Source organism: Carassius carassius, chromosome 9, assembly GCF_963082965.1.
Source record: "Carassius carassius chromosome 9, fCarCar2.1, whole genome shotgun sequence".
Lineage (NCBI taxonomy): Eukaryota > Metazoa > Chordata > Actinopteri > Cypriniformes > Cyprinidae > Carassius > Carassius carassius.
In genome coordinates, this window is record NC_081763.1 from 9714351 (window position 1) to 9727805 (window position 13455).

At 43.2% G+C, this 13455-nt stretch overlaps 1 protein-coding gene across 2 annotated transcripts in view; it reads left to right on the forward strand.

Annotated features, from left to right (window-relative positions):
* Window positions 1–13455, forward strand: part of LOC132148887 (ubiquitin carboxyl-terminal hydrolase 43-like) — a 95358-nt gene that overhangs the window by 32580 nt on the left and 49323 nt on the right. For both annotated transcript variants that reach the window (XR_009434976.1, XM_059557653.1), the window contains exon 3: window positions 12405–12514. Coding sequence is in view for 1 of the 2 variants with exons in the window: in XM_059557653.1 (XP_059413636.1) it covers window positions 12405–12514 (110 nt within the window). In the remaining variant the exon portion in view is untranslated. The remainder of the gene's footprint in view (window positions 1–12404; window positions 12515–13455) is intronic.

A 13455-nucleotide genomic window follows, 5' to 3' on the forward strand; every position in this document is an offset into this window, starting at 1 on the left:
GATTTTTAGCTGACGCAAGCAGGTCGTTTAGTTAGTATTATGTCTGCTAACAGAGGGCAGATTGAAGGATCGGGGTTGGCTGAGGGCACAGCTGTCTGAAAGTCTGAAAGTGTAATGTGAAGGCCGCAACAGCCAAGTAAGACTGAAGTCGATGGTATGAGAGACAGAATGAACCAACACCAGTAGATGCGCGGAATAAACAAGCCTAGATTGCAGCTTAAAGTCCGCAAAAAAACGAAATTGACTTAAACTTACTAGCACACATTGCTAATCTTGATGTAACGATTAATCATTGTTTGTCTTCGTAATCTTTATCGAAATCTGAACATTCCACTCTGTAATGCATAGTTTTTCTGATGACTTCAGGTTGACGGCATGTGCAGAACCTCCTAAACGCACCCCTCCAGCCGTTAGTTTGCTATGAGTGAGACGGAGACCAGGAGTGCAAACAAACCATGCCCGCTAATTAATAATCGGTTTAAACTGGAGATATGTCACGACTCTGAAATAAAGTCAGCAGCAACTCCGTGTCACATGGACTTAAGATGCCTACTGAGCATTGAGCCGAAGCTTACCTACGACTCAAATGAAAGGGTCCATATACACATCAGCTTGATAGATCCAGTGTTTATAATAGCGCTAGTCCAAGAGGAAGCCGTGAAAGGATGAGGTGAGAGCAGCGGTTCTCTACATCTGCAGCCATAGAATCCTGTTCCAGAACGAAGCATCCAGGAATAGACGATGAACAATGAAATGAACAATGACTGAATAAACAAAGATAGCATAGGATTAAAACAACAATCTTAAGTGTGCTAGACGAAGCATATTTTTTTACAGAAATGTGAACAATCCTTATCAGTATAAAAGATTGTAGCTTTTATACAAGCCTTAAAATGTCTCATTACGAAGGAGTTATTCAAAACATTGCATGCACTATAATCAACATCTTAATTATGCAGTGCAAGTCTGCTAGATAAACAAGCACGAAACGCCCAGTGCTTTATCTTGAACGTGTGAGTATAAAGCCTTGCAGAGAATAAAGTGAATGCCCAAACGCCACAAGTGCATAGAACAAAATGATACTTATAATGTTGTAGATTGAAATAATGGAGGCGAGATGCCGAAAGAGACCGGCAGCCTTGATCCTGTCTGCTGTTCCGGAGAGACTTGATTCGTGCAGGTTCACGTGTACGTACGGATGAAATATTTGTTGATTGAGACCAAAATCCTTTCAGGTGTGGAGACCTAAGCGGCACTGACGCGACATCTCGGAAATCACCGGCGTTGCCAAGACCGGTGTTTTTTTTTTTTTTTTGCTGCGGGTTGCTATTCCGGTCTGGGGTTTGAGGTGACCCCAATAATGTCATACATAGCCCCTAGAATGTGAACTCTTTCGAGAAACCCCTTTTTGAATGCGATTGGGCTATTTTTGAGGCTCGAGGCTGGATGATTGGTTCCTGGGGGCTGGTTCCTTTCTTCCCGGAAGTGCACCAGGAAGTAACCAGTTCATGGAAGGCACTTTTAACTGCCCAAAACCGTTCTGGTACTTCCTCCGCCTTCACTGCCCTCGATGGCGGGGCGGCCAAGGGGTATGCTGGGATTCCCCAGGTGGAGCGTTCTGTTGCGATGCAACTGTGTCCACAGAGTGCCTCCGCTTGGCGTGGCAGTCCCAAGCTGCCCTCCAAGGCCTGTAAGTTCTCATCCACTCTTGTGGCCAAGGCTTACAGAGCTGCGGGCCAGGCCGCTTCTGCCCTGCATGCCATGGCCTCACTTCGAATCTATCAGGCCAAGCTGCTCCGGCAGCTGCATGAGGGCAGTGCTGACCCAGGGGTTTTTCAAGAGGCGTGCACTGCTACCGACCTCGCTCTCTGGGCGACGAAGGTCACTGCGTGCTCCTTGGGTCAGGTGATGTCCACTTTGGTGGTCCAGGAGCACCACCTATGGCTGAACCTGGCGGACACGAGGAAGTCTGATCGGACTCAGCTCCTCAACTCCCCAGTCTCCCAGGATGGACTCTTCGGCGACGCGGTAGAGAGCTTTGCCCAGCAGTTCTCTGCCACCCAGAAGCAGTCTGAGGCCATCAGACACATCCTGCCCCGGCGGCCCACTGGTGCCTCCATCCCACCGCCGGCGCAGCCGCCTCAGCCTGCTCGTCACCGAGGGTGCCCCCCTGCGGCCTCCTCCACTCCCGCTCGGCCGCAGCGAGGAGATGGCCGCAGAAGGGCGACGCAACCCGTCTCTGCCCCTAAGCCTGCCAAACGCCAGGCCAAGCGGCGTTCCTGAGACGGGCGACCTGGAGTTGGAGACGTCAGCTCATCAGGAGATGGTAGCAGGACCACTCCTTCCCCCGGAGGAAGGCCGGGGGAGAATCCTTTTGTTTCGTTTTCTTGTTTTTTCCGCCACTGGCCCTGCGGCCGGTGGTACCCAAACCTTCACTAAAAGAGCTGTTTCCTCTACCTACGGGTCCCAAGAGGCCACGAACGACAGTTGGCGACGTGCTTCCTCGCCACTCTCGTTCTCCTCTCCCCTTGCCAGTTTCCATGCAAAGCCGGCTCAAGAACGCTTCGCCTTCTCATGCCCTCTTTGCTACTAGGAGTCAGACGAGTGCCCGCACTCCGCCTCCGCTAAGGGATGCTATGCCTCCCATGCCGGCTGTCTGCTCCACCACGCTGCCCCACTGTGGGTACACCTGTAGTCCCCTTGACCCCGCTGGTTCGGTTCCTGGGAGCCTGTCTAGAACTCCCCAGGCCTTCCCACTGGGTCATCGGGACGCTCAGGCTCAGCTACGCGATTCCATTCGCCCGGCGTCCCTCCAGGTTTCGGGTTGTCCATGCGACGGTGGGCAAAGATGCCCCTGTCATGCGCGCAGAGGTCACGACCCTGCTGGCAAAGGGCGCGATAGAGCCGATCCCTCCAGCCAACATGAAGTCCAGCTTTTACAGACCTTACTTCATAGTACCCAAGAAGACAGGTGGGTTATGGCCAATCCTGGACTTGTGTGCCTTGAACTGAGCTCTGAACAGACTCTCAGAATGCATTCGTCCGATGGGTTGGTTTGCAGCGATCGACCTGAAGGACGCGTACTTTCATGTCTCCATTCTTCCTCGACACAGACCGCTTCTTCGGTTTGCTTTCGAGGGGAAGGCATATCAGTACAAGGTTCTCCCATTCGGGTTGGCCCTGTCTCCCCGCGTCTTTACAAAGGTCGCGGAGGGAGCCCTGGCTCCTCTCAGGGAACAAGGTGTCCGTATCCTCAACTGCCTCGACGACTGGCTAATCCTAGCTCACTCTCGAGAGCGGTTGTGCGAGCACAGGTCAACTGGGAAAAGAGCAAGCTCTCCCCTGTGCAGAGGATCTCTTTTCTCTGTATGGAAATAGACTCGATCGCCATGTTCGCGCGGCTTACGAACGAGCGTGCGCAGTCACTGCTGAATTGCCTGAGACAATTCAAGGGCAAGAGAGCGGTTCCACTGAACCTGTTTCTGCTTGCTCTGCACCGCTTCAGGGCCCTGCTGAAGGACAAGCATGTTCTGGTCCCTACGGACAACACTGCGACCGTAGCGTACATCAACTGTCAGGGTGGTCTACGCTCCCGCCGCATGTCGCAACTCGCTCACCATCTCCTCTTGTGGAGTCACAAGCATCTGAGGTCGCTTCGTGCCATTCCCTTTCCGGGCAGGCTCAATCGTGCAGCCGGCAAGCTCTCACTGCAGCAGCTCAGGTAGACCTGTTTGCCTCTCCAGAAAATTCCCACTGCCAGTTGTTTTTCTCCCTGACCGAGGGCACTCTCGGCACGGATGCCCTGGCACACAGCTGGCCGCTGGGCCTGCGCAAGTATGCCTTTTTCCCCCAGTAAGCCTTCTTGCACAGACGTTTTGCAAGATCAGGGAGGACAAGGAGCAGGTCCTCATGGTTGCGCCTTTTTGGCCCGGCCGGACCTGGTTCCCTGAACTTGTTCTTTCTCAGAGACGGGGCACCCTCTGGCACCCACGTCCCGATCTGTAGAACCTACATGTGTGGGTCCTGGACGGGTCACAGAAGGTTTAGGTACCTTGCCACCACAGGTGGTAGCTACCATCACTTCAGCTAGAGCCATGTCCACCAGACACGCCTATGCTTTGAAGTGGAACCTCTTCATCACTTGGTGTTCTTCACGGCGTGAGGACCCCTGAAAATGTCCGATTGGGTCAGTGCTTTCCTTTCTTCAGGAGGAGTTGGAACGAAGGCTGTCTCCTTCCACCCTCAAGGTCTATGTGACCACCATTTCGGCTCACCATGACCCTGTTGAAGGTAAGTCTCTGGGGAGGCACGATCTGAGGTTCCTGAGAGGAGCAAGGAGGCTCAATCCGCCTCGCCCTGAGCAAGTCCCCTCTTGGGACCTCGCAGTGGTTCTATCGGCACATAGAACCACTGCGAGGTCCCTTCGAACCCTAGTTCTCAGTTGAGCTAAAGTTTTTATCTTTGAAAACTGTGCTCCTGTCGGCTTTGGCTTCGGTGAAGAGGGTCGGGGACCTGCAGGCATTTTCAGTTGACGAAGCGTGCCTGGAATTCGGGCCGGCTAACTCACTTTATCTTGAGACCCCGGCCTGGGTACGTGCCCAAAGTTCCCACCACTCCTTTTAGGGATCAGGTGGTGAACTTGCAAGCGCTGCCCCTGGAGGAGGCAGACCCAGCCCTGGCGCTGCTCTGTTCAGTACGTACGCTCCGCACCTACGTGGACAGAACTCAGTGCCTTAGGACCTCAGACCAGCTCTGTGTCTGTTACGGAGGTCAGCAGAAGAGAAGGGCTGTCTCCAAGCAGAGGTTATCCCACTGGATAGTGGATGCTATTGTCCTGGCTTATCAGGCTCAAGACCTGCCATGCCCCCTAGGGGTGAGAGCTCACTCAACTAGGAGTGTAGCTTCCTCCTGGGCGCTGGCGCATGGCGCCTCGCTAACAGACATCTGTAGAGCTGCGGGCTGGGCGACACCTAACACATTCGCGAGATTTTATAATCTCCGTGTAGAGCCCGTGTCCTCCCGGGTACTCGCCCCTTCAGGCCAGTAAGGACCTGCTCGGTGTCAATCCGCTTGCTGCGCCATTCCACTCCGCAGACTGGATGCGTGCGCTATTCCCCCTCAGGTGAGTTCCTCAGTCAGAACCCTGGGTTCCTCCAGCACTGTTAATGTCCAACACTTGTGTACATGCCCCTTGGTCAGCCCTGTGTGGGACTAGGTGCCTCCATGTGGTGTGATTCCCCTTTCTGGGCAATCCCACGTGTGTATGTCCACAGTAAGTCTCTCCGCAGCATGTGTCTTTCCCTTGGCAAGCCCCTTGCCAGCTCTGTCATTGAAACTTCCACCCTGCGGGCTGGGTACCTCAGAGTTCTTATGTATCACCACCTGGGTGGATACCTGCCTTCTGTAAGTCCTCCCACGGGCAGGCAGCCTGCTAGCATACGTCCAGCTGGAATGTGCTACCCAGTGTATTCTAAGTTATGAGCCCTCACTTGCGCTGGCCTCGCGACAGGGTGCTATCACTCACACGGGTCGCTGGAAGACAGCCATGTGGCGTTTTGTAAGGGACCCCATTCGTAATGTCGAACGTGACCGACTGAAAGGGAACGTCTTGGTTACGTATGTAACCCTCGTTCCCTGAAGGAGGGAACGGAGACGTTACGTCCCCTTGCCACATTGCTGTTCCGCTGAACGGCCGGGTCACTGGCTCGTCTCCTCAGCGAAGACTTGAATGCGAGTTGCTCGCGTTGCTCCTTATATACCCGCTCTGCGGGGCGGAGCTCGCGATGCAAATCCCGCAGACCAAGGTACTTTGTGTACCATTGGCTCGTTTTGTAACACTCGAAGGTGATTGGGCTCTCGGGCGAGATCCCATTCGTAACGTCTCCGTTCCCTCCTTCAGGGAACGAGGGTTACATACGTAACCTCTGTGTGTCGGTCTGCTTCATGCTGAATCACACATGTGCAGTATCATCAGCTCGAATCGGACGCATCCGACAGAAACGGTTCTTGACTAGAGAACGAGTCAGTCTTTTGTTCGTTATCTGGCTCGGCTCTGTGTTCATCTTCAGTTCTCTCTTCACAGCAGTTCAGTAAGTGTACTGTTTGAGTAAATGAATTACTCCGGGATATTGGTTTGTTTTAACTCAGAGGGAGTGTCAGCCACATTAAAAAAGTTAACAGCTTAAGTCATTTGTGGATTAATGCTTGTTGGAGACGCGAACCGTGAACAACATGAGGGTGAGTTATTAATGACATAATTTTCATTTTTCTGTGAACTAACCCTTTAATGAAGGATTTATTTCTTACAAACACACACACAGCTTTTCACTTTGTAACACCTTAATTGATGGACTGGATTGGATAATTTATGGATTACTGTGATGTTTTTATTATTCCTTTAACACTGTCGTGTAACATTAATAATCTGTAAAAGATCAGTAATATTTTGTGATCATTTGTAATTAATTTAATCATGTAATTGTTGTAGTTCAGTTAAATCAATTCACACATGCGTCCTTGGACTGTAGGTTCTCTCTTTGGAGCAGAATGGTATGGTAGTTCAGTTACTTAGACACATTCCCTACTAAGGGTATGGGAGCATTTATCTTCTGAGTCCTTCACACTCATTAGCCAGGCTGGGATAGGGAGAAGAATTTAGTGAAGAGATAAGACCACTTGTTGAATAATAGCCTGAAGTATTTTCCTCCTTTTTTCCCTACACAGATAACAATGGAATGTGTATCTGTACAGCACTGCATTTCACGGTGTTGCCTGTGGGACTTAACTTAGTACTTGGCTCTCAGAGGAGATCACAGGGCTACTAGGGGAAAAAAAACTTCTTCTTAGACATCAGCCATAAATTTGATGCTGCAAAATTTCCAATGCACTACTAATTTATTATTTGCAAAATCAGGATAATTAAAATTCCATTAGAGACCCTCTGCTGTACATCCTGCAGTAAAATGATAATGATTTAACTTATGATTTATGAGTAGCTTGTAGCTTGGCAAGCTACAGTTTCAAAGCAGTTAAACTAAAATCAAACTACTTGTTTGAAAAAGTATCTCACTACAATACAAGATATTAACAACAAAAAAGCTACCACAAGATAAAATACAGAATTCAATTCGAATCTTCAATTAGAATCCTAAATAAATAAATAGATGTTTTTGAATGGATTAACTATTATATGAATAAATGACAAATCATTTATTATATGACAAACTGATTCACTAGAATCAATGAGACTAAAATTAATCAGATCATCTAGGCTGATATGATTCACCAGAATTAATCAGAATAGAATTAATCAGAATAGAATGAATCCGATCATTTAGGATGAACTGAATCACTAAAATGAATAAATTATGCATTAAGGATGAGCCATTTCACTAGGTTGAATCATAAAATAGTGAATCAAATAATCAATGAAATAATTTACTAGAATGAAGCCAATTTAAACAATAAAAACTAAGTAACTAATTGGTTAGTTATAGAAAAGTAATGCAGAATATTACTTTTGCAGTACTTTTTCTCATATGGGCTTGGCATGCTTGTTTGTATTTTTGGCAAATGTAAAAGCCCTTTCACACCTAAAGTGAAATGAATGAGCCTCAAGCTGAAGGAAATGCAAATTCATTTCTGTAGAGAAGAGGGCACAGCTCAAACAAACATTTCAGCTGTTCTGACATTCTAGATTACATGAAGAATAGCATGCAAGAGAAGAAAATTAAATATTCTTCAGCAGTAAACAAAGCAAAAATAAATAAATAAAAACGTTTATCTAAAGTAGGGCTGTAGCAATCGAATATTTTAGTAATCGAGTGTTCTAAAAATTCCATCGATTAATCGAGTAATCGAATAAAATGTGTTTTTGCTTGATTAAAGTGCAATATTAATTATGCAAGAGAAAATAAGACTCCTGGGTCCTTTAAAATGAACAACTAAGTTTCCTTTTTTAGATGGATAGAATGCAATGCATACATCAAAAATAAAATATTTAATTATTACCCATAAAGCCCTTTCACACATACAGACTTTTCCGGAAAATTATCGGTAAATTGCCGTAAAGAGATCATGTGTGAACAGGATCTTTTCAAAAATATTGGTAAATTCGTTCCGGCAATTTACTGTTATGAGAAGTTGTAACATTACCAGTAAATTGCCGGAATTATGCTGTGTGTGAACGCAGAAGGAAAATTACCGGTATGAGCACGTAAGAGTTCAGAACACGGTGACGTAAGACGTCTACTCCGGGCCAATCATAACAATGTGACGCATTAGCGCACTGTTTAATAAAATAAAATAAATGTCATCCAACTGAAGCGACAGTGAAATTAAAGCGCTCCTCCTTATCCGGGCGGATGAAGAAATATGTCGTCATCTGAGAGAAACTGTTAGTGATGCAGTAACGTATGATAAAATAACTGTTAACTGTCTCTGAGAGCAATGCATTCACAGGACAAAGTCAGGTCATCAATAAACTGAAAACATTGCGTCTTAATATCTAAAAAATAAACGACCATCACAAACGAAGTAGTAGTGGAAGTATTTCTTGTTCCTATTATGACTTTTGTCAATCTATTTGAGGATCCTGCTACTCCATAAATCCTGTAACTCTAAACCAGTGGATCTCAACCCGCGGTACGTCATGAAATCACATGCGGCCCACCATGCCGAACACAATAAAAAAAAAATAATAATAACTTTTATTTTAGTTTTTACATATGGAAAAACACATAGGGTACAAACGAGAAGTCGGAACAGTGGAGAAGAGTGCTGGACATTCGGCATCAACTTTTCAGTTTGCCCCACAACTTACTTCAGCCCGTCTTTTTTTCCAATTCTCCCAAAACAGCTTATACTACTGTTTCAGCTATTAAAATAGTTCAGTTTTGTATGTTGGAGCAGTTTTTGATCGTTAAACAGGCCTATAAGTTTTGTTTTAAAGCGGCCAGCACAGAGAGAGAGTTTACATAGCCTATGTTTAATCAGTTTAGCCTTCTCAAATCATCACAAATTGTCTCAAATAAAATCTAAAGCTATAAAACAGTTCAAGCATGTAACGATGTTTTAACGTTAAACCCAGATGTGCGCTATATCGAATATTTTGTGCGGAGAGTGCAAGATAAAGCATGCTTTTTTGGGACATATAGGTGCCAGCACGATCATAATATAAAATAAAGAAAGAAAAAATAAAGAAAACAAACATGCTTTCTGCCGTCTCGTCTTGATCAGGAGAGCTTACAAAAATAAACCGAAACTCAGCGAATTCATGCCTCACAGACATGATAAATATATCTATAGAAAGCTTTAAATTAGGCTACTACTTAACGAAATAATAAAAACAAACAACAAAAAATCTCAATACAATCATAATCCGTATAGAAGGCGCGTCTAATGAGGAGATGACGAGTCAGGCAACTTCATCCTTGCGACACAGACTCAGAAAACAATTTATTAGTAAATAATTCAAATATCTTTTTACTATTTCCCTCTGTCACATTCATGGTAATTACTTTTTCCGGTGCTTTGCGACATCTTTTGAACTCAATTTGAACACAGAACTGACTATTTGATATGAATTTGCTTCAGCATAGTCTACATTTGTGAACGCACCTTTTCTGCAATGTCGCGCGTCTTACAGACTGCAATTTACAATCGCAACTTCATTGTGCTATTAATCCTTTCAAGCCGATTTTCAACAAATTGGTCAGCTCCCGACAGCATCAGGTGTTTTATTAATGGTGAGTATAATTATTTAAACCAGTCGTCTATTACGATGTCTCTGTAACAAAAGCAGTTGCATGAATACTAAAGTTTGAAACAAAAATGAAACCATCAACAGAAATACTGAACACGTATTACCCTCCATGTTTAAAAATACGAGCGCAGCTGTTTAGAGGTTATTGACGTCACAGAATTTACCGGTATTTTGTAATGGATGTGTGAATGGTGCTTTTCCGGAAAAAAGATGGAATGTTGTTGACTGTGTGAACAGCGCATTTTTTAATTTACCGGTAAAGTCGTTCCGGTAATTTTATGGCAATTTACTGGTATTACTGTGTGAAAGAGGCTATTGTTTCTCTGTCTGTACTTGTACTGTAAACAATGACAATAAAGTTTACAGATGAATTAAGTGCATTTAAGTGCCATTCAGCATTTTCTCAGATGCACATTAATCATTAAACACATAAAACATTAATTTAATTCATCTTTTAATTTTTGAAAATTAAGCAAACTTAACTTTTCGGTAAACAAAGGGGATTTACTATTAAAAATAAAACATGGAAGAAATGTTGTGTGATTAAACCTTAAAAAAAAACACACGCCACGACGTTCTCTTTACGTTTGCCCGCGTCCTCAAATCAAAACACTGCTGACTCCTTGCAGTATGCGATTTCGGACACAGCGCTTGTGTCTCCTTCCGCTTTGTGGGTGACGTAAACGCGTTGTGTCACATTACAAAAAAATCATTGCGAAAGAACCTGACGTGAGATTTAAAATAAATTAAAAGAGGCTTCGATCATTTTTTGTAATCGAGTTACTCGAGTTATTCGAGGAATCATTTCAGCCCTAATCTAAAGTCATTCTTGCTATTGATATGGTTGAATTTGACCATCTAAGGTCAGCAACAAAGTTAATAAAATGGGATTAAATACAGAAAATATATTTGTGCTTTTTTTTTTTTTTTTTGAGTGTAGCAGAACTTTTAACTTAGTTACTTCCCAACACTGCTCTTTTTTTAAACTTTTTTAAAAACCACTAGACTCTTAAGTTCTGCAGTTACGCCAGTGATACCACTGAATCTCAAGCCTCTAGAAAGAGAAAAGAGGATTTGTTCCTCTTTGTGCTCTGGAGTACCGTTCTGTACAAAACCTCAAGCCTCTAATTATTAGTTAAGGAGTATTAAGTAGACTAGAGCGTTTAAAAAACAGTGAAAGAGTGAAAAACAGCGGTATTAAAAACAAGAGTGGCTATTTAAGAAATGTAGAAAAGGGAGACGATAAAGACAGCACATTCTTGAGGCAAAGAAAGGAGGTGAATAAACTCTCTCAAAGTTTCCATTATACACTAAAGTAAAAATTTACTTTCTAGTCAGTATTTTGCTGTGTCTTTCTTGCATGTAAAACCACTTTCTAACCATATATTTGCTTGGCTTTCAGATTGTCAGTGAGGGGGCAGACGTGATTCAGCTGACAGCGAGAAATCATGGGGAGGGTCTTTCTCAAGCACTTTGCTTTGCCAGACTCCTTTGAAAAGAGCTAATCGACTGAATCGAACTGCAAAGCTTTGATAAGGACAATATGCTTCAAAGTATTGTGCTTAAGCTGCTTTTAAAGGAATATTTACAGATTTAAGTTTGACAGAGCCTTGACCTACTTCTATATATTAAATCATTAAAAAGCTGAACCTACATGGCCATAAAAACAAAGTAGAATAAGTCAGAATGTAAATATAAATGTAAGAAATCTAACATACAGTATTAGATCTATGTAGATCATCTTACATTTCACACAGCTGACGAACACGATAGGGTAACAACTGTTTGATGTAGCAATAGAATTCAGTTTTATGTCTCATATTTATAGCATATGATATACTATAAACAATGTGACCGAAGCAACGAGTGCTGTTTTTGTCCTGAAAAGCAATGTTATTGATTTTATGCAATAGTACTATAAATAAGAATTTAATATTGTGTTGTATTTTAGACAGAGTATAGTTATTATAATAATGCTACTATAATTTCAGTGTAAATGCATTCATGCTACCTCTTGCAATAAATGGTCTGTAAATATATTTGAATAAGTAATAAAGTAATCAATTCTAAATCAAATTAAAAAAATTCTCTCTAAAGCCACTTTTTGTAATATCCATTTGATGTGTAAGCATTGCAAAGGGTGTATCAAAAACGCATCCAAGTTGTTGTCTGACTGACAGATCAGATCTTGGTTATATTAGATTATCATACTCTAAAACAGATGATAGACGGTGTGTAGCATTGTTAATTCATTTAGGTCTCGGTGGCCATCACTCTGCTTTCATCTCATGATGAAACCGGTTGAAACTTTTCAATCAGTAGTAGTTTATACACCTTCCTCTTTCCCTCTCTTTGTCTGACATTAAATCCTAAGCTGTAGTAGGCATACGGTCTCTATCATCTTTCTTGTTTTTTGACCTTGAGAAGTGTGTATCAGCTCTCCCTGTGGGTTTTATCCTTGTGTCTTTCTGTTAGCTGTTGTCAAGTTCACTACTGCCAGTATAAAACTTCAAACAAGCGCTAAGAATGAGAGTGTAATATTGGCCTGCTGTGTGAGACAGAAATCAGGTCATTCTCATTAACACTTCTTCTAAAGTGTTCTCCCATCTATCTAAATGTCTACATGACCTTTTTGTTGCAGGGTCAAGAAGGAGGTGATGGAAAGCTCGTCTCTGATACCCGGACCCCACCACAGACTCAGCCTGGTGTACGTCACAGCTTTGTACAAGAGCACTTCCAGGCACAATATAAGTAAGTGGATTTTGAACACACTACACGCAAAATTTGGGCACTGTAAGATCTTTAAATGTTTTTGAAAGAAGTCTTTTATGCTAGCCAACTGCATTTATTTGATCAAAATACAGTAGAACTGTAATATTGTGAAATATATATATATATATATATATATATATATATATATTAATAATTATGCATATCACACACACACACAAACACATTATTAATGTATTTTCTGTCACTTTTTATCAATTTATTGCATCCCTGCTGAATAAAACTAATTTAAAAAAAAAATATTTTTTTTTTTTATTTAAAATTTTTTTTTCTAATTCTTTAGAAAATGAGAAAACCTTACTAACCTCAAACTTGTTAGTGTATAATGTTAAATATACATTAGTGTTGGTCCATTAGCTAGATTAGCTTAAACCAGCTTTGACTAGCTCTGAAAATCATTCTAAGCTGGTCTTTTTAGCACCAGTAGTGAATCTGGTGAGAGAATGATGAGTCACAACTAACCATGGGCAAAAAAAAAAAAACCTTCTTCCCAGCACCAACTTTCCAAATCTGACACTCCACTTGCTATGACATGAGATGAATCAGTCTATGTTAACTCCTGGGATACGGTCCCCTCTTTTCCACCCAGTCCAGTTAATCATCGTTGTTAACGAATATTGATAAAGCCAACAGATCTTAGAAGGCAGCATAAGTCCAACTGCAGCAAGCTTTACTCATTCAGAAGATCCAAGCAAACCATCACCATCAAGCAACCCCAATCAGGCCAGATGGTTTGGTTGTCCACAAGGGATCTCCATTTGAAGTCTCCATCAAAGAAGCAAAGTCTTTGATTTAGTGGTCCATTTAAAGTTCTAAGACAAATACCTTCAGTTGATTTCTACTAAAACCAACCTCACCTTCAGACTGAGTGTATAGACAACTCAGGCTGTACTTAATCTAAA